At 43.4% G+C, this 21,198-nt stretch overlaps 2 protein-coding genes and 1 long non-coding RNA gene across 4 annotated transcripts; 1 reads left to right on the top strand and 2 right to left on the bottom strand.

Annotated features, from left to right (window-relative positions):
- Positions 1 to 4,293: 4,293 nt before the first annotated feature.
- LOC123128948 (putative receptor-like protein kinase At3g47110) lies at positions 4,294 to 8,306 on the bottom strand. The gene is made up of 3 exons (XM_044549065.1): positions 8,106 to 8,306; positions 5,023 to 7,773; positions 4,294 to 4,940 (listed from the first exon to the last, which is right to left on the bottom strand). Exons 2-3 carry the CDS (start codon positions 7,763 to 7,765, stop codon positions 4,495 to 4,497), a joined length of 3,189 nt encoding a protein of 1,062 aa, XP_044405000.1. The 5' UTR covers positions 7,766 to 7,773; positions 8,106 to 8,306; the 3' UTR covers positions 4,294 to 4,494.
- A 4,189-nt stretch (positions 8,307 to 12,495) lies between these two features.
- LOC123128947 (uncharacterized) lies at positions 12,496 to 19,271 on the top strand. 2 transcript variants are annotated; one of them, XR_006463537.1, is made up of 4 exons: positions 12,496 to 12,794; positions 14,124 to 14,217; positions 18,674 to 18,742; positions 18,883 to 19,271. It is a non-coding gene; the product is annotated as an uncharacterized lncRNA (long non-coding RNA). The 2 variants fall into 2 exon arrangements; XR_006463538.1 differs by having other exon boundaries at positions 18,865 to 19,271.
- On the bottom strand, positions 14,369 to 18,858 carry LOC123128946 (probable LRR receptor-like serine/threonine-protein kinase At3g47570). The gene is made up of 2 exons (XM_044549064.1): positions 15,157 to 18,858; positions 14,369 to 15,073 (listed from the first exon to the last, which is right to left on the bottom strand). The coding sequence occupies exons 1-2, from the start codon at positions 17,990 to 17,992 to the stop codon at positions 14,637 to 14,639; spliced, it is 3,273 nt and encodes a 1,090-aa protein (XP_044404999.1). The 5' UTR covers positions 17,993 to 18,858; the 3' UTR covers positions 14,369 to 14,636.
- Positions 19,272 to 21,198: the final 1,927 nt, after the last annotated feature.

The following is a 21,198-nucleotide window of genomic DNA, read 5'->3' as shown; positions in this document are numbered from 1 at the left end:
GACTCATCGCCATATACTGCTTAGCCCAGTTCTAAAAGACAAGGGAACCTGGGGTACTACGATACTACCTCACATTTTGTTTCTTAACCAAATATCGTCGAGGCTCCTCCCTCCATTGGTTTCATATGTCGACACTGATGTACCAGCCTTCGGTACATAAAACGAGAGGAGTCAGGAAGGCCAAGCATTTTTATGCTCGATAATATCTACGGGATAATATCCAATTTTTGGGGGGAATATGGGATAATGCCCGTGCAGTCTAGAAGTCTGGAAATGCTGTCTTGTTTTCTCTTTCCTTGTTTTCGTCATTTTACAATTATTATGGACTGACTAGTCCTTTAGAAAACGATGCCTGTTAGTATCTTCTATAGCTAGTCGTTGCCTCATTAATGTATCGAGAATGAAAGCAAGTATAGAATAGACACCTGCCTTGACTGGGTAATAGATTTAATCAAATTTGGAATATTTCAAGAAGAAGAAAAAAATAGAAACTAGAGTGCCAGCTAATTGGACTGTGTTTTCTCACTTGCTTCAAAATGACTATCGTTTTTGCTGGTTCTCCTGAAATTCAGCCTCTCTTCACACCGAAGAATTACGGCTATCTGAATTGACGAACAGATTAATCTCTCCACCGTTGATTGGACATTTGGTTTCGTTGGATTGGATCGTCTAGTTTGTATTTATTAACTGCCGCCACGGAATGCCTTGGAGCTGGAGCACACCCAAATGGGGCTGGATACTGGAGCTGTTGAGGCTAGTGGTTGATGCTGTTGTGGCGTTCCGGTCAATGGCTAGTAGCTGAAGGTGTTCCTGTGATCTTGCTGTTGCTTGTATCTATCTGAACTTGCAGTCGTCAGTGCTAATGGGTTTTTGCCCCGTATCAGGTGTTTCAAGTGCGGGCACGCAGCATCGGGTTTCCTATTAATGCATCGAACTCGCTCTCTCTTTCTTGTCTCCTTACTGTCACGCCCCGAATGCAGCGTTGTTGGGAGAAGCGTCGAGCTCATGCCATGGCCAAACGTGCAGAAGCAGAACACTGTAACGGTCGAAGCTGAACCAGAGCCACAATATTCAGACTGAACCTACTACTGTCGAAACTGAACCAGCGCAAGTGCAGAGTAACGTTCAGACTGAAGCTACTACTACTGATGATCTGGCTGGTGGGACCCGCAAGTCAGCTCGACCCCTGGCCCCGTCCACGTAGTGGGTTCTATCTTCTATGTTAGCAGTGGGGTGCGCTTGTAAGTGTGTTGGTTGAGTGTAGTATTAGTAGCCGCTAGTGGGGATGATTTTGGCATCCTTCCATCCATCTTCTCTTCTCTCTATAATCGGATTGCTGGATTGAATCTAACCACTTGAGCGAGAGAAAATCAAACATCCCTGTTGCTGTTGTTGCTGCTAGTAGGATCATAACACCTACGTTCTGCATGAACTGAATATTTCCTGTGTAAATGGAAAGGGGACAAGCTCGGTTCAGGGGGAAAAGCGACTGCACTGTGAAAACTACACAAGCGGGTTCTGCAAAGAAGTGGTGGCCCAGTGTGAAAATTGCTTGTCTAAAAAGAGAACTCGCCTTTCATATTTTTCAAGGTAAATAGAAGGGTACCCACGCTAAAGTTTTCATTGCCTCCCGCCACGCAGCCGCCGGCCTACCTCGTCTTGTATGGCCTTAGGGCCATAGAGGCGCGATGGACCGCGGTCCTTATCGGCGGGACGGCTTCATTTTTAGATATTTTGTGTGTGTTTTTGATAGGGTTAGTGCCTTGCTATGGAAGGCGAGATGATTACGGCTTTCTGAAGATGAAATAAGATTCTTCTCATCTAGTCCCCGTCCTGGTGGTCAGTGGCGTAGCCAGCCAAGAGCCACGCCCCGGGCTAACTGTGGTGCATGCTATAGCGTTCAGCAATACTCAATAGTGTTAATTATTATGTTTACAATTAACAAATGATTTTGTTGGCACGCCCCGGGCCAAGGCCCTTGTTGCTTTGGGCCTGACTACGCCACTGCCGGTGGTGCTTCTAGCATTGTTAGAGGCATTGTGGAGATTTGTTTTTGGCGGATCTCACGATCGGCACTTGTTTTTTATGGATCCACTTGGATCCGGTCTCCGTTCATCTATATTTGTGTGTTTACAGGTTGGATCTTTCTGATCTATGCTTCTTCATCGATGGCGGTTGTTGTTTTGTTGCGCCAACCCTCTGGGGTCTTAGCACGATGACTTTTCGACTGTCTACTACAACAAGGTTTGTCCGGCTCTGGTGATGGAGAGACGATGTTGGTGACGTGCCTTCGGCTCGCTTCAATGTTTTTTATAGTAGTCGCTAGGTGGTCCACGGAGCTGGATGTAATATTTTTTTTACTTCTGGTATTCTTTGTACTACCTTACAGTTGATGAGTAGATCGATAGGTTTTTTCTCGAAAGACCATGAAAGAGAAACAGGGGAAAAACAGAAAAAAAAACAAGAAAAATGTAGCGCAAACACACATGTATGGCTGCCTTGCACCCCAGCCCGTGAAACATTGTAGGCCAAACAAGCAAGTTTAACCACCTTGTCTCAAAAAAAAAGCAAGTTTAACCACCAACAAGGAAGGAAAAAAGGCCTAAAGAGAGTAATAAAGGCCCTAAATAGCCTACAAACCACATGATGAGACAAGGCAACTGCCGGAACAACCAGCCCATGTCTGAACGCACGAATCTTGACGCAATAAATCCGACGGCCGCGGAGATCACTGAGAACTAATTGAAAATCCGTTATTATTACTCCATGCGCACACATCACAGTATTCCGCCGCCGTTCCTAGCCGCCGGCGGTGAACTCGACCGGAAGTCCACGCTGCCATGTGCACCACTCTTCACGCCCCTACCCCTACCAGTCAACCACCCACCACGGCAGTCGCTCGCTCCACCGACCCCGCCCCCAGTCCACACCACAGGGGCACACCCCTCGCCTCCCCTCTCCCCTCCGGCAACGCCGGATCCGCCGGCCAGGGGTTTCAGCCTGCGCTCGTCTGCGCGCTTAATCCGCTCCGTAAGTGCGCGCGGGATTCTTGTTCATCCCCCTGCTATCCGCTAAAATCCTCCGGTTGATTCCTCCAAATCTAGGGCAGTACCTCTGAATACTTTGATTGTGCAAATCCATAAGAACTAATCCATGGTTTTCCGAGATTAATCCAGGGTATACCTAAAATTTGGCTACCTGAATCGAGCAGCCTCTAGTTGAATGTGAGCGCCTACCAAATCTTCCTGTTGGAGTTGGAACACACACAAATAACAGTAGTATTTGGTTGTGGGAGAAGGGAATGACACTAAGAATGACTGAAGTTGTCGATTACCATGACGAGTGGCAGAAATGACAGTGGTGTATCTTGATTTTCACTCTGTTATCTCGAATAGAAGGCCAGTAGGAGTTGAAGTCTTCCCAGTACAGCAGAGCCAAAATAAGCTTATTGTTTTTATTTTTAAATGAAGGACGCCTTATATCTTGACTCTTGTATGACATTTGATTTTGATCGTCATATTTTATAGACCCGGAGGAGGAAGAAGAAGAGGGTCAAAACTTTGGAGCGGCAAAAGCTGAACTACATCTTATAGGATGCGTACATAGCATTTACTTGATGTCTCAGTAGCAGTCATTATTTTTCCTTTTTCTCAACCGCGTTGCTATTCCTCGCTGCCTACTTAACGGACGAGACTTGCCTGCTCCCCCGGCGTGTGCCCATCCGTGCTCCCGTCTATGTGGCTTGATTTGATTGGAACAAAATAAGGCCCGGCCCCACCCCTTAAAATCAGGGGGGGAGATGATTAGATTAGAAAGAAAAGAGGAAATAAGACAACCGTAGGATGAAGTGGGAGCACGGATGGGAGCATGGGGAGGGAGCAGGGGAAATAGCTTCACTGTTCCCTTCCCAAAAAGCTTCCCAAAAAGCAGGGGAAATAGTTGCATTTTTAAAGGACAGCAGATAGAAGATACTGAAGACAAGTATTGCCTGTGACATGGCACTGTAATGACCGCCTGGAGTATGGTGAGTACCAGATATCCTTTCTCCATCTAAAAGAGACTTTCCTTTTTCTTCTTCTAATAGAACAGAATCAAGAGAACCATATTTATCTTGTATCTGCCATTAATTTATACAAATCTACCATCATATAATGACCACTTAAACTCCTGGGAATAAAGTACAGATTTGTCCAATCGTGTTATTAGTGCATATATCATGCAGATATACCTGTCTTCTAAATGGAAGGGAATTCACTAGTATCTGTATTTTGCACAAACAGTTGCCGACACAAATGATATTACCAGTTCACTATGTAGGCATCCCCATATACAAACCATATTAACTGTTGCAGGCAGAGTGACAGACAGACTGCAAAAGGCAGATCAAGAAACTAAGAGAACATGGCCAGCCAGAAACTAACATATCAAAACCACAAGAGTGCAATATATAAATACTACAAAGCCATTAATTAAGAGTGAGTGTGTGATGCCAGTTCAAGGGGCTGCCCTGGATGTTTCAGCAAAATGCCTTGCAGTATAGGCAGCATTAACAACTCCCTCATTTTGGATTACTTTAGTATATTCATCCCTTATCCTGTGAATTGCTGTAGCAGCATCTTTGATGCACATTCTCTCTGTCGGTGCATGCTTGCTGCATGATAGCGCAACCTTCATGACAGAGGGTATGGCGTTGTTGCCATGTTCCACTGTATTGATTCCACCCTGCAAACTATTAGCATTGGAAACATAAGTGGCCAGCAGGACTGGATCAACAATCTGCATTAGCATCCCTGGAAATGCATTCTCGGCATGTTTCTGCAGGGTCAACCCGTCTCTGAACATGTCATGAGTAGGTGCCATGCCTGTAAACAACTCGAGGATGACAATTCCAAAGCTGTATACATCTCCACATGAAGAAACTTGACCACCTTCGCCATATTCTACATTGCATAGACAAGAATTAGTGGTTTACATGCAAATTAATATTGTGCAGTATGTAATGTTAGAGAAAGGTTGAGCTACCTGGAGCGACGTATCCAATTGTTCCTCTTATTCCAACTGTGCTCTTTGAATTTATCAGTTGCTCAGCTGCTGGTTCAGAAAGAATCTTTGCAAGTCCAAAGTCCCCAACATGAGCAACTAAATCCTCATTGAGAAGAATGTTGCTTGGCTTCAAGTCACAGTGAATTATTGGTGGTTCACAGTTGTTGTGCAAATAATCTATTGCGTCAGCAATATCAACTGCAATATTTAATCTCTTCATCAGTGTCAATCCTTGGAGTTGATGTGATACATGTACATCCATGTGCAACCACCTATCTAGGCTCCCATTAGGCATGAACTCGAACACAATGGCTTTGAAGTCGTTTTGGTTCGAGTCAGAGCTTGAACAACAAGTCACGAGACTAATCAAATTGCGATGGCGGATCTTACTAAGTGCCTCACACTCACCTTGAAAGCTTTTGGAAGAGCCAGACTGTTGAAGATCAAAAACCTTTACAGCTACTGTGGTCATCATATTTTTTAGCAGCAGACAACACTTATACACCGATCCATACCTTCCTCTGCCAAGCAAATTGTCTGCTGCAAAGCCACTTGTTCCTTGGACCAATTCAGCATAAGTTACTCTGGGATAATTGTCATCCATCAACTGGAATCCTCCTATGGTTGTAGACCGAGCTTTTGATTTCTTTCTCATTGTGAAGAAAACAAGCATCAAGCTCAAACCCAGAATTATGCCAGCAGTTGCGGTAACTAGGGTGATAGTCAAATGGCGTTTGCTCAAGCCATGTCCCACGGATTCTGGCTGGCATGGGGGCAAATGTAACTCTGATATACCACCACAGAGCCCCAAATTCCCACCAAAGAAAAAACCAGATGCATTACTGAACACTCCCCATGATGGAACTTTGCCATCCAGATGGTTGAAGGACAGGTCTAACTGGTACAATGATGTCACATTTTCCAAGCTTTCTGGGATATTACCAGACAAGTTGTTACGTGCTAGGTATAACTCTTCAAGGCCACCCATTAGCCCTAAATCCCGAGGAATCACACCTGAGAGTGTGTTCTTTGTAAGGTTTAGCAACATCAGGCCTCGCATGCTGCTGATAGATGAGGGAATGCTACTATCAAAGGAGTTGTCGTCCAGCCTGAGTTCTGTCAAGCTTTGGCACTTGCTGAGTGCATTAGGGAGGGGCCCTGACAAGTTGTTCTGTGATAAGTACAGGCGTGCAAGATTTGTCAAGCCGCCTACTTCAGGTGGAAGAGGTCCAACAAAGTAATTGCTCGACAAATCTAGGACGTCTGACAGGGCCGATAGGTTGAAGATGTCTTTAGGCAATGGACCTGTGAACTTATTGTTTGAAAATAATCCTATATTCAGCTCTTGTAGTCTCCCGAGGCTTGCTGGAAATGGCCCCTCAAACGTGTTGTTATCTGTGTACAGCCTTAGTAGTTGCGTCAAGTTCCCAAGGGAGGATGGCATGAAGCCTGTCAGTAGGTTACTATGCAACTGCAGGGTTTTTAGTGAATATAGCCTCCCTATGGTGTCAGGCAAGGCGCCAGTAAATTGGTTACGAGCTAGCTGCAATCGATTTAGCCCAACAAGATTGCCTATGCCAAATGGTATCTTTCCAGAAATCTCATTGGCTCCAACATATAGCACTTGGAGTTGACTTGATAGATTGGCAACTGAGCTAGGCAGCATGCCACCTAGCATGTTCAACTGGAGGTTTAATATACGGAGGCGTGTACAGTTTGTCAACAATGTCATAAACTCCCAGTCCTGCACAGTAGCAGCCATGAACTGATTTACTCCAAGGCTGAGGTCGGCTGGGCAGAGAATTCCAATCTCTGGTGGCAATGTTCCGGTGAAGTTGTTGAAGGAGACATCTAGGTCATATATCTTAGTTGAGTTCACAAGGGAAGCTGGAAGGTTTCCTATAAAGTGGTTAGCACCGAGGAATAGGTGCTCAAGATTTGGGAGGTGATCCCCAAAGTCCGAGGGTAGTTTACCGCCCAAATTATTTCCTTCCACAGACAAGGTTATTAGAGTGGAAAGGTTGAACAAAGTTGTAGGGATGGTGCCTGAGAGGTGATTATCTGGCAGGCTTATCGAGACAAGGTTGCCGAGCCTACCAAGGCCCTCAGGGATGACACCCTCGAGTTGGTTTGTGGTGAAATCAATTGCTTGCACTTCTGAGAGATTGGTAAGTGATGACGGGATTATTCCAGTGAACTTGTTTATGCTCAGGTCTATGAACTTGAGACTTGACAAGTATCCGAGCCAAGCAGGGATTTCTCCAGTCAAACTGTTTGAACCAATGTTGATTCTTTCAAGGCTGGTGCAATTCTTCAATCCAGCGTTTACATCACCATGAAGTGAGTTGTTGGATAAAACAAGATGTCGTAGGCGAGACAGGCGACCAATTGCGGAAATTATTCCACCTTGCAAATTGTTGTTGCTGAGGTCTAGAATTCTCAAGAATGAGAGGTTCCCAATGGAGGGTGCGATCGTGCCACCAAGGCCCTCTGAAGAGAGGTTAAGCACTGTGACCCTGTGCTTGTGCTTAAGGCTGCAACTGACGCCTGGCCACTGGCAGTAACCAGTCGTTGTGTTCCATGCAGCTAGGACACCATTCTGATTTCTTAGGCTTGCCTTTAGTGCCAGCAAGGAATCCACATCAGTCCTATTGCTGAATGCTCTCCCTGATGCTGCTTGGAGTACATATGGCAACAGAAGCAACAGAAGAACAGGAAACATTGAAGGCGCTGGGAATCAGAGGAAAAATGTAAGCTTTAAGTATTCCATATGCTACACTCAAAAGCAATAAACGTATCCTGATCAATTTTATTTATTATGGCTATCCTCTACTGGTATCATTTAATATATGTTCAACTCCATTTTTCTGTTCTCTTTATCATCTTCCGTTATTTTTTCTGAAATCATCTTTTCAGAACCTCAATTCAGTTTTGGGACTGTGGGCCCTCTAAGATCCAAAAAAAATTGGTGTCTGCAAATACAATGTTCAACAACCCTTCCAAAAAGTGGACACATTGAATTTCGCCTAGAGAATATGAGAAGCAAGGTATGAATCACGCACCTTTTGATTTGCTGCTTCTAGGTTCTGAGGAGAAGACCGTTTTCCTGCCTCCGCCGCTGCCTGGTATGCAGCTCCTACCTTCAGTACTTATCTTGTATGCACTATAAATGAAAGGAGTCGGGAAGACCAATTATTTGTATGCTCTATAATATCTACGGGTTATAATACCCTAGCTGTCTAGAAGTCTGCAAGTGCTATCTTGTTTATCTTTCCTTGCTTTTGGCATTTTACAATTATTATGGATTGAATAGACAAATTAATGTTTTAGAAAGCGATGCCCTGTTGTCTTCTCTAGCTAGTTGTTGCCTCAATAATGTATCGAGAATGGCAGCAAGTATAGACGCCAGCCTTGACTGGATATAAAATACTAAATCAAATTCGGAATATTTCTAGAAGAAAAACTTACGAGTGCCAGCCAATTGGGCTGTGTTGTCACGCTGGCTTCGAAATGAGATTCCACTGGTTCTCCTGAGAAGCAGCCTTTCTTCACACTTCAGAATTACGGCAATCTGAATTGACGAACAGATTAATCTTTCCTGGATTGGACATGTGGTTTCTTGGATTGGGTCGTCTAGTTTGTGTTTTCTTGGATTGGGTCGGCAATGCATAGATTAACTTGGAGCCCATGTTGACGTACGCCGGCAGGTCCATGTCCACCCCCCCTCCCGGCGGCGTGCTCCCTCTGGCTATGGTCGTGGCCGTGGCTGTGGTTGTGGTCGTTGCCATGCTGCTTCTCCTCCCCCTCCTTGTCCTCCTCCTTGTGGTGAGGCAGGTGCGGGGGGCTCCTCTCCTTTGCAATGGCTGGATGCTCTCCTTTTCTTCCTCTGTTTAAGAATTCTGTTGCTAGAAAGCACACTTGCTTGCACGGCCTGTACGACTCAAGCGGTTTTTATAGTCGATCGTAGGGCGTGAAGGATATTTGTGCTTGCAGAGATCTTTCCCATCCACCAATGGATGTGGGGTTGCTGAATACTGATTCTCCACCACCTCCGGCGTAGCCGTTTCCTGCAATATCTTCCAAGTAGCCTGAAGCTTTGGAGCCAGAGGTGACAACTTTGGTGAGCTCGATGGAGAGGCGGTGGTGATAAGGCCGGGACGTCGAGCTGCTTTCTGGGAAAACTGTTTTGGTGCTGCTTGGCTACAAATTAAGGAAACGTACGCATGCCAACTTAAAGAAAAAGAGCGATATGTGATGATGTTTGCTTTATAATATGATAAAGCGGGGAAACCCTTTTTCGATAAAAAAGATCGCCGTACGCATGGCCACGTATGCATGCATTGAAATTTATAATGCCCAATACACATAGGGACTGAGGAGACCCTTTTACAGAGCAGATCAAAAGATACAACATCAAGCCTAAAACTGTCTTAACATCTCGTCGAGGCCCGACAGGCGATGTGTGAGCTCTGCGACAACGTCCCAGGAGGGTGATGGCGCAAAGCGTCGTCACTGCTGAGTCACAAAGGTTTTCAACCGGAGTTCTAGCACAGAGACGAGACCCATGACGACGTCTTCTCGGGAGGAAGCATTGGTGCAGGGCGGCAAGCAAATGAGGGGTGGATGTTTCCACTGTATACGCCTTGAGCTTAATTTAGAAAATGCTTTTAGCGGTGGCAAGATGTTCCGTGTCATGAACTTTTGTGCTTTCCTGTGGCACCTACAATAGCTAGTAATAGTTGTGCACAAAAATTCACTTTGGAGGATGGGTGCATTGGAGCTCTATATTTTTAATAGTGCCAAAATGTTATTTTAAAGTTTAAAAAAAATCTGAAAATAAATCAACATGTTTAGATGGATGTCTATTGCACACGCGCAAATTTTGATGCTGAAATAAGTAACCATATGAGTTACACAAAAATGATAAAATCATGATTTTGGGAAGATGAATAGTGGATGCATTATTCACTATTTGGAAATCACCATTTTTTCATTTTTGTATAGCTCACATGTTTACATATTTCATCACCAAACTTTACACATGTGTAATATACATCCATATGATCATGTAGAATTCTTTTCGGAATTTTTGAACCTTCAAATGTGATTTTTGAAGTATTTAAAATAAGTTCCTTCAATACACCTAGGCTCCAAAAATCCACTCTCGCAATTGATTCAATCATGCATGTTGATGCACTCAAATAAAATAAAAAACACTTGGCACAAAGAAGTAGAATAATTTGCATAAAAACCTCCTAGAAGAAAACTTAAAGCGAAGCCCTTGGTTTTTGCAACTGTCATCATCGCCGGTAACTGTGGTCGGACACGATGCAGCACCATCATTCATGGGAGCTTTGTGAGCCAAAGAAGAGGCCCGGCATCGGCGGAGACAAATTCGACGTGGAACGTCTCATGCTCCTCAAATCCTGAACATGCCACATGTCGTGGACATCGCCAAGGTAGGATCGCACGATCCGCCGTCCTCGAACCGCTTTTTGTGTCCCTGGATTTTCGTCTTGCCTTCTTCCCCTACAAATCGGCAACCCGCTCAAGACGACAACCGCCACAACACCTAGAACACACTACCCGGTGCATCAAAGTGCAACATAAGTGGGCTCCTATGGTCACTCGACTACGCCATCTGGGGAGGGGATACACTACCTAGATGGAGCCGAGACTGGAAAATACTCAACCGAAAGGTATGCGCCAGCGTCGCCAAAACAACACCTTGAGAAACACTTGAACTGACCTTAACTGTACTCTCAAAGCCACCTTTCCCATAAACCGCATATGCCGGACCGGGCTTGAAAAAGCCCAACCCCAAACTACAAGCCTGGGCCTGGCCTAAAGTCCAAAAGAGTTTGTTTTCTCAAGCCCAAGCCCAACCGAAAAACAATCACAAAGCCTAAAAGCCCGCCTAGAAAGTTGCAAAACCGAAGCCCCAACCCATCCAGGATCTTTTTTCAGGCTGCAAAACAGAACCCAAGCCCGGCTCAAAAGACCATGTACGGTTCCTCGTAGCAAATGTGCATGTTTTTAGATGCAAGTCTCCATGTTTTTTTGGGCGCCCCCCTATAGCTCGCCTTCAACGGGTCCAACTTTTGACCCGCTGAAGGGGGAACGAGATGGGCTGGCCCACACGCGCGATAGGCAACAACCTCTTTTTTGTTTTTTTTCCTGTTTTCAGTTCTCGTCCTTTGCTTTTTCCGTACTTTTCTTTATACCTTAAAATATTCCACATATATATTTTACCAAAAACACTCTACAAAACACATTTGAGAAATGTTGAACAAGTATTTGAAAAATGCTGAACAAGTATTTAAAAAACTGCTGAACAAGCATTCCAAAAAAATGTTGAATGTGTATAGAATTTTTTCGAAAAAAATGTTGAACAAGTATTTAAAAAAATTTAAGCAAGCATTTAGGAAATGTTAAATGTGTATAGAAAAAATGTTGACCACGTATTAAAAAATGATGAAGAAATTTGATCATGTATGTAAAAATGTTAATCAATATTTGAAAAAAATATTGAAAAAATATTTAAAAAAATGTTAATCAAGCATTTGGAATATGTTAAATATGTATATAAAAATATTGACCATGTTTTAAGAAAATAATGAAACAATTTGATCATGTATATAAAAATGTTAATCAAGCATTAAAAAATATATTAAAGAAGTGTTTGAAAAATGTTGAATGTGTAAAGAAAAAATGTTGACCATGTATTAAAAAAATGTTAATCCTTTTATTCAGAACCTATTAATCAAGCAATAAATAATTTAAAAAATGCATTGAAAAATATTGACCATGTATTCAAGAAAATGTTAATCTTGTATTTGAAAAATGTTAAAAATGTGTATAGAAAAACGTTGACCATGTATTACCGAAATGTTTAAATTTATTGGAAAGATGTTAGACGTGTATTCAGAAAATGTTGTTGGCATTTACGAAAAATGAAATATAATATCCAAAAGAACAAAGAAAACCTATAAAATAAGTAAAATAAACAAAAAAACAAAGAAACAAAATGCAAGAAAGAATGAAAAAATAGAGAAAAAAGAAACAAAAGAAAACAAGAAAAATAAGAAAAAGACCCAGCTAGAATAGCCTCAAATAGGACGCGCCCCTACAACTTACCACTAAAGAGACCTAGGCGGAGTGGCTAGCATCTCCCATGAGCTGACTGGACACAAGGGACAGACCCCTCTGCTTCTTCCATTTTCTCTTCTATTTTCAATCGCTGCGCGCGCGGGAGTGGGCCTGCCCAATACGATGCAGAAAGAGGGTAAACCCTCAAGAAAAAAAAAGAAAAAACCTTCAGCGAGAGTTGCCTCTCGTCTCGCTTAATGCGAGATATAGACGCTGCGTTTTTTTTAAACTGAACTGTGCACGTCCTGAGTCTTTAGTACGAGCCCAACAAGTCCAATGGCTTTCTAAAGGAAACAAAAACAAGTCCAGTGGTTGCACGAGTATTTTATTTCCACTCCATCTTAGTCCGCCGCCGTTCCTAGCCGCCGCCGGTGAACTCGACCGGAACCACCCTGCCATGCGCACAACCCTTCACGCCCCTGTTTCTCTGCGGCTGGCCTTCGTGGATCCTACCAGTCTACCGCCCACCACGGCGACCTTATCCCCAGTCCACCACAGGCGCACACCCCTCGCCTCCCCCTTCTCCTCCAGCAATGGCCGCACCCGCCGTCCGGGGGGTATTTAGTCTGCGGTTGTCAGCTCGTCTGCGTGCTCCAGCAATGGTCCGTAAGTATGCGCAGGATTCTTGTTCATCCCTCTTTTATCTGCTAAAATCCGCCAGTTGATTCCTACAAATCTTGAGGCAGTAACTCTGTAGAGGCTAGAATACATTGATTTGTGCAAATCCCTATGAAATAATTCATGGTTTCTGACATTAATCCAGGGCATATGTAAGATTTGGCTGCCTGAATCGAGCAGCCTCTAGTTGAATGTGAGCGCCTACGAAATCTTCCTGTTGGAACACACACAAATAACAGTGGTATTTGGTTGTGGGAGAAGGGAACGATACCAAGAGTGAATGAAATTGGATCTTGCCATGAAGAATGGTAAAATAGGAGAGACCTTATATATTGATTTTCACTCTGTTAGTATCTTAAATGGGAGACTAATGATGTTGAGGCGGTTGGTATGTTGGCGCCCGACCCTTCGGAGCCCAACCAGCCGCTCGCCTCTGTGGAGCATGGAGGATCCGATGTTGCAGTCACCCGCCCGCAGGTGACCGTTGGGCAGGTTTCTGTGCGTGACAAGGTCAATGAGATTCTATTCGAGATAGAGCTTCACAGCTTGCTCAAACGTTTGGAGAGGGTGAGCCCTGGATCTGGCAAGGCGATGATGGAGGAGGCTCTCAGGAGCAAAGGGAAGAAAAGTGATGCCACAGGAAAGGCGTCCGCAACTGCTTGAAGGATGGTTATCAGTCTCTTGGGTTGTCCTTATGGTCTGACTTGTCTTCGTGGATTTGGTGGTGCATGTGGTCTTCGGCCGAGCAGTGTGGGGGCTGGTGGACATTAGGTGTTGGGTATGGTTGTCAGGCGATCATGTGCTTATGGGTTGCATGTTGTGTGAGTAGTCCACGTGTGGTTGGTCTGTATCGGTTTTCGCCCGGTTTTCCGTTAATTAACTGGGCAATTCTCTTCTCCTTAATTAATCGATGAGGTAAATCTTTTGCCTCCGTTTCGAAAAAAAAATGGGAGACTAGTAGGAGTTGAAGTCTTCCCAGTAGTATAGCAGAGCCAAAATAAACATCATGGCTTTGTTGGTTTATGTTTCAATAAGGGTGTTTTGTTGGTTTCTGGACATGGTGTTTGATTTTGATCATCATATTTTTTTAAGAGCCGGAGGAGGAAGAAAAATAGGGTCAAAACTTTAGAGGGCAAAAGGCAAACTACATTTTATAGGGTGCGTACATAGCATATACTTGTTGTCTCAGTAGCAGTTATTATTATTATTATTGTTATTGTATTCAGTAATGTTCACTTTCTTTTTCTCAATCGCGTTGTTATTTCCTCACTGCCTGCTTAACACCACTTCTGTCTTCCCTTCCGAAAAAGCAGGGGCAATAGTTGCATTTTTAAATGACAGCAGATAGAAGACACTGAAGACAAGTATTGCCTGTGACATTGCAATGTAATGACCGCCTGGAGTATGGTGAGTACCGGATATCCTTTCTCCATCTAAAAGAGTTTTTTTTTCTCTTCTAATAGAACAGAATCATGATACCATATTTATCGTGTATCTGCCCTTTATTTATACAAATCTACCTTCATATAATGACCATTTAAACTCCTGGGAACAAAATACAGATTTGTCCAGTCGTGTTATTAGTGCATATATCATGCAGTTATACCTGTCTTTTACACGGAAGGGAATTCACTAATATCTGTATTTAGGCATCACAATATACAAACCATATTAACTGTTGAAGGCAGAGTGACATACAGGCTGCAAACGGCAGATCAACAAGCTAAGATAACATCGCCAGCCAGAAACTAACATATCAAAACCATAGGAGTGCAATATATAACTACTACAAGGCCATTAATTAAGAGTGAGTGTGTGATGCCAGTTCAAGGGGCTGCCCAGGATGTTTCAGCAAAATGCCTTGCGGTAAATGCAGCTGTAACAACCCCCTCATTTTGTCTTGCTTTAACATAGCCATCTCTTATCCTCTGAATCGCAGCAGCAGCATCTCTGATGCACATTCTCTCTGTCGGTGCATGCTTGCTGCATGATAGCGCAACCTTCATGACAGAGAATATGGCATGTTCCATTGTGTTGCTTCCATCCTGCAAACTATTAGTATTGGCTTCTTCAGTGGACAGTAGGACTGGATCAGCAATCTGCATTAGCATCTCTGGAAAAGCATTCTGGGCATGTTTCTGCAGGGTCAACCCATCTCTGAACATGTCATGAGTAGGTGCCATGCCTGTAAACAACTCGAGGATGACAGTTCCGAGGCTGTACACATCTCCACATGAAGAAACCTGGCCACCTTCGCCATATTCTACATTGCATAGACAAGAATTAGTGATTTGCACGCAAATTTAATGTTGTGCAGTATGTCATGTTAGAGAAAAGTTTAGCTACCTGGAGCGACGTATCCAATTGTTCCTCTTATTCCAACTGTGCTCTTTGAATTGATCAGTTGGTTAGCTGCTGGTTCAGAAAGAATCTTTGCAAGGCCAAAGTCCCCAACATGAGCAACTAAATCCTCATTAAGAAGAATGTTGCCTGGCTTCAAGTCATAGTGAACTATTGGTGGATCACAGTTATTGTGCAAATAATCTAGTGCATCAGCAATATCAACTGCAATATTTAGTCTCTGCATCAATGTCAAGCCTTGAAGTTGATGTGATACATGTACATCCATGTGTAACCACCTATCCAGGCTCCCATTAGGCATGAACTCGAACACAATGGATTTGAAGTCGTTTTGGTTCGAGTCAGTGCTTGAACAACAAGTTATGAGACTGACCAAATTACGATGGCGGATTTTACTAAGTGCCTCGCACTCAGCTAAAAAGCTTCTGGAAGAGCCAGACTGTTGAAGATCAAAAACCTTTACAGCTACTGTGGTCATCATATTTTTTAGTAGTAAACAACACTTATACACCGATCCATACCTTCCTCTGCCAATCAAGTGGTCTACTGCAAAGCCACTTGTTCCTTGGACCAATTCAGCATAAGTAACTCTGGGATAACTGTCAACTATCAACTGGAATCCTCCTATGGTTGTAGGCCGAGCTTTTGATATCTTTCTCATTGTGAAGAAAACAAGCACCAAACTCAAAGCAAGAATTATGCCAGCAATTGCAGTAACTAGGATCATAGTCAAATGGCGTTTGCTCAAGCCATGTCCCACGGATTCCGGCTGGCATGGGGGCAAATGTAAATCTGGTAGACCACCACAAAGCCCCAAATTCCCACCAAACGAAAACCCAGATGCATTACTGAACACTCCCCATGATGGAACTTTGCCATCCAAATGGTTGAATGACAGGTCTAACTGGTACAATGATGCCATGTTTTCCAAGCTTTCTGGGATATGACCAGACAAGTTGTTGCATGCTAGGTATAACTCTTGAAGGCCACTCATTAGCCCTAGATCTTTAGGAATAACACCTGAAAGCATGTTCTTTGTAAGATTTAGCAACATCAGACCTCGCATGTTGCTGATAGATGAGGGAATGCTGCTATCAAAGGAGTTATCGTCCAGCCCAAGTTCTATCAAGCTTTGACAGTTGCTGAGTGTATTAGGTAGGGGCCCTGACAAGTTGTTCCGTGATAAGTATAAGTGTGCAAGGTTTGTCAAGCCGCTTACTTCTGGTGGAAGGGAACCAACAAAGTAATTCCTAGACAAATCCAGGGCGTCTGACAGTGACGATAGGTTAAAGATGTCTTTAGGCAATGGACCTGTGAACTTATTGTTTGAGAAGGTTGCTGAAATTATCTCTTGTAGGCTCCCGAGGCTTGTTGGAAGAGGCCCCTCAAACATGTTGTTGTGTGTGTACAGATTTAGTAGTTGTGTCAAGTTCCCAAGAGACGATGGCATGAACCCTGTCACTAGGTTATTTTGCAACTCCAGGGTTTGTAGCGAATTTAGCCTCCCTATGGTGTCAGGCAAGGAACCAGTAAATTGGTTATTAGCTAGCTGCAATTGAGTTAATCCAACAAGATTGCCTATGCCAAATGGTATTTTTCCAGAAATCTCATTGGCTCCAACATATAGCAATTCGAGTTGTGCTGATAGGTTGGCAACTGAAATAGGCAGCATGCCACCTAGCATGTTGAGCTGGAGGCTAAATGTACGGAGGCGTGTGCAGTTTGTCAACAATGTCAAGAACTCCCAGTCCTGCACAGTATTTGCCATGAACTGATTTGCTCCGAGAGTGAGTTGTTCTAGGCAGAGCATTCCAATCTCTGGAGGCAATATTCCGGTGAAGTTGTCGAAGGAGACATCTAGCTCATATATCTTAGTTGAGTTGACAAGAGAAGCTGGAAGGTTTCCTGTAAAGTGGTTAACACCAAGGAGTAGGTACTCAAGATTTGGGAGCTGATCCCCAAAGTCCGGGGGAAGTTTACCGCACAAATCATTTGCTCCCACACCCAAGCCTATTAGAGAGGAATGGTTCAAGAGAGCTGTAGGGATGGTGCCTGAGAGGCAATTTTCTCCCAAGTCTATGTAGGCAAGGCCACCAAGCCTGCCAAGGCCCTCAGGGATGACACCCTCAAGTTGGTTTGTGTTGAAATAGATTGCTTGCACTGCTGAGAGATTGGTAAGTGACGACGGGATGATTCCAGTGAAGTTGTTACTGCCTAGGTCTATGACTTTGAGACTTAACAAGTCTCCGAGCCAAGCAGGGATTTCTCCAGCCAAACGGTTTGAACCAATGTGCATTCTTTCAAGGCTGGTGCAATTCTTCAATTTATCATTTACATCACCATGAAGTGAGTTGTTGGATAAATTAAGATATCGTAGGCGAGACAGGCGACCAAAGGATGAAGGTATTTCACCTTGCAGATTGTTCCGCCTGAGATCTAGAATTCTCAAGAAAGAGAGGTTCCCAATGGAAGGTGCGATCGTGCCACCAAGGACCTCCGAAGAGAGGTTAAGCACTGTGACCCTGTGCTTATGCTTAAGGCTGCAACCGATGCCTGGCCACTGGCAGAAGTCTGTACTTGTGTTCCATGCAGCTAGGACACCGTGCTGGTTGCTTATGCTTGCCTTGAACACCAGCAAGGAATCCACATCAGTCCTATTATTGAATGCTCTAACTGATGCCGCTTGGAATACATATGACAAGAGAAGCAACAGAAGAACAGGGAGCATCGAAGATGCTGGGAATAAGAGAAGAAATGTAAGCTTCAAGTAATTCCACATGCTACACTTCAAAACCAGTGAACATATTCTGATAAAATTCATGGCTAACCTCTTCTGCTATTGTTTAACACATTTTCAATTCCATTATTTTCTTCTCTACCTTTTCCATTATTATTTTATAAATGAGGAAATTGCACGGATATACAACCTTTAAGGCTGATGCAGCACAAAACCACAAGTCCAGAGGATTTTAACTGATACGCACAAGTCCAGAAATGTGGTAACAAAAAACACACCTTTTATCAGATTTGGTTGAGAACAAAAGCCAAGCAGAACCAGGCTCGACTCAAGCTGAGCCGTCCCTCTAGTCAACGAGACGTGGAACCTCTGCGTCATATTTCGTGTTAAGTGACTAATCAGAGAAATTATGTGTCTTTTTTTTGTTAAAACTTATCCACGGAGTTGTGGATATTAATTAAAATCCCTTGGACTTGTGGCTTTTCTTTTACCTCAACCCTAAAGATAGTGTATTTGTGCAATTTTCCTTTCTCCGAATTCCTCTTTTTAGAACTACTATTCAGTTTCCTGTGCTATTTATCCTTTCCACGGGATCTAAAATATTGGATTGATTTTTTAGTCCAGCATTGTACTTCAACAGGATCTTTTTTTTTCCTTAAAAATACTTAACGTGAGTTCTAATTTATTTCTTTTTGTTTCAACTATAGATTGCACTTGTGTATCCTTTCTAATTTGTTTTTCTGTTTACTACATCTGTCGACTCAGGACTGATGGTCGATGGCAGAACATGTGTTTTCTCGCAACCGTGCAAATGCTACAATATCCAAAATATTGGTATGTACAAATTAATATAATAATGCACATCTTTTCACCCAAAAGGAGTTTTTCCTACACAAATGCAAAAGAGCGACTTGATGAAGTATGAATTACAGACCTTCTATTTTTTATCCTGCTAGTGGTTTCTTTGTATCCAGCGTGGCACGGCGCTTGCCGGTTAAAGAAGGCACTGCGAGTCACCAAATCGTCCGGGGCTCCTTGGCGTCGAGCGGAGCAAGCAGCAGGAGGTAGAGCAGCCGCTGCAGATGCTGCTACGATTGCTGGTGTTTATTATTATTCTTGGGATGAAGCAGCTGTTTGTGCGCTAGAATTTGGATGGATACGCAGCAAAGCATAAGCAGGCTATGAGATTATAAGGAGGAAATGTGTGGTGGGCCCCAGCAAAAAGAAGAAATGTGTAGAGGAGAAAAACCAACTTCTCTTCAATTGGACAACTAGTTACAGCGTTTGTTTTCTAAAATTGAAGACTAGTGGATTTAATGTGATTTTTCGTCAAGCTGTAAATTTGTATTTATATTTTGTTTGACTAAATCGAGTTCTTCTACGTATATGTGACTGATTTGCTTTATTCGTAAAAGGCGGTGAAATGGAGTGAAAAGAGGTGTTTATTATAAATACACCAAAAACGAACAACGCCTATTGTAATAAATCCAAAGGAAAGGTCTTCAAAATGATCCAACCTGATTTTATCGGTATTCTGGACTGTAGCCGGACATAGTGAGAGAAAATACAACAAACATCATGGCCGTGTACCGCTCAAGATCACCATTTCTCTTTTGAGAGAAATTGTCGGGCCAGAAGTTCACTTGGTAGCCCCAGACGGTAAACTCCTTCAGTGCCAGCGGTACACATACTCTGTTTTTTTCGGAGTGCAAATCTACAGGCACTATCATATGAGCCGATCTGAACCTCAAGACACCGTCAACCCCCGGCCGAAGGCCTGGCCGATGGTACACGTACGTCAACCCTCGTCGGGCAGCCATCTATAGATGGCGAGCTTCAACAGCCATGACCACCTCCATACGGGAGGTATAGGTGGAAGGAACTGCTTTACCACCTGCTGTCATGCACGACCTTGACAATAACATTGGAGTCAAGAAGAGCCACTTAATTACGAGGTCGTTGCCTACTTGTTCACTACTCCCTCCGTTTCAAAATAGATGACTCAACTTTGTACTAACTTTAGTATAAACTTGAATCATCTATTTTGGAACGGAGGGAGTAGTTAGTGGTACGTAGCTTGCTTTGGCCTTCGACATCATGGCTAATAGCATGCGTGGTCGTCAATATCATGGATAACAGCATGAATCAGTAGTGGCACCTTTTTGACTTGTTCGCGACTTCAGTGAAATCTTGATAGTGGATTATATCTAGAAACAAAATTAAGCCAATGGGTGCGAAAAATTTAACTAGGGGCACCTTTTTGACTTGTTGACAACTTATGTGAGTGGGATGTGGACCATATCGGGAAACAAAATGAAACTCATGGTTGCGAAATGATTGGGCTATGTTGCTACTGTGGCTTCGGTGCCGCCTCAATTCAGAAGAATTGCGACGACCTTGATTACTTTGTAGCCTTAGATTTTTTGGACCATGAGAAGCTCAGCACTGCCCTCTGCTACAGGCACATCAGGATGGCGTGCCTTCTCACACTGCCAACCCAACAAGTTTTTTTTCTCAGTACAGGTATCAATAAAGATTAGAGATGATAAGTCTGTCAAACTATAAAACACCATATATTCATGTTAGTTGTTACCTGAAGCCTTGAGGTTATGTTTATTACTCTAGCAATCAACCCCCCACTCCACTTTTACCTTGAGGTTATGTTTATTAGAGATGGGGACGTATCATCTAAAACAATATCAATCTTTTAAACTAATGGCATCATCATCATCCGGTCCAAATATTGAGATAAACGATAAAAAAATTCCAAGAGAGAACATACTAACTAAGCTAACTTTAGTGTTAAACTAATTGAATTAATTAACAGTGTCATCCTCCAATCCAACGAGAGATGATACTAACCAAGCTAGCTTATGCAACTCAACCAAGATGGCTGTGAATTGGACAAGCAAATTGCACCTTTAGATTCCCAAAAAGTTGGTTGAAATAAGTTGCAACTAATATGGGAAGTGATTGTCAGCACTGCGCCTGCTGAGTGATTCATAATTATCACATGGGAGCTTTGGCTGGAGCAGAACGGTAGAATTTTCCGGCATAGATCTCCTCTGTCAGCAGCATTATGCAATCCATCGGCCGCTCTGGCGTACCGCGGGAGCCATTTGCATTCTTTACGAAAAGAGGAGCCATCTGCATGCAGCACCCTTCAGGGATTCACTGTGAGATTGTAGCCATGTTGTGACCCGCTGATTTTTCGTTTTTTTTTTTTTTGTTTTTGGGCCATTTCCTTAGCCCATTCTCTTCTTCTATAACGTCATACGGTTATCTACATA

This window comes from Triticum aestivum, chromosome 6A, assembly GCF_018294505.1.
Source record: "Triticum aestivum cultivar Chinese Spring chromosome 6A, IWGSC CS RefSeq v2.1, whole genome shotgun sequence".
In the NCBI taxonomy this organism is placed as follows: domain Eukaryota; kingdom Viridiplantae; phylum Streptophyta; class Magnoliopsida; order Poales; family Poaceae; genus Triticum; species Triticum aestivum.
This window is presented reverse-complemented; position numbering and strand designations above follow the sequence as displayed.

Bases quoted from the DNA above. Each gene is read 5' to 3' on its own strand.
- LOC123128948 (XM_044549065.1), bottom strand. From the start codon at position 7,765: ATGTTTCCTGTTCTTCTGTTGCTTCTGTTGCCATATGTACTCCAAGCA. The intron at 4,941-5,022 runs GTAGCTCAACCT...TATGCAATGTAG, and splicing joins AATTGGATACGTCGCTCCAG to AATATGGCGAAGGTGGTCAA.
- LOC123128946 (XM_044549064.1), bottom strand. From the start codon at position 17,992: ATGAATTTTATCAGAATATGTTCACTGGTTTTGAAGTGTAGCATGTGG. The intron at 15,074-15,156 runs GTAGCTAAACTT...TATGCAATGTAG, and splicing joins AATTGGATACGTCGCTCCAG to AATATGGCGAAGGTGGCCAG.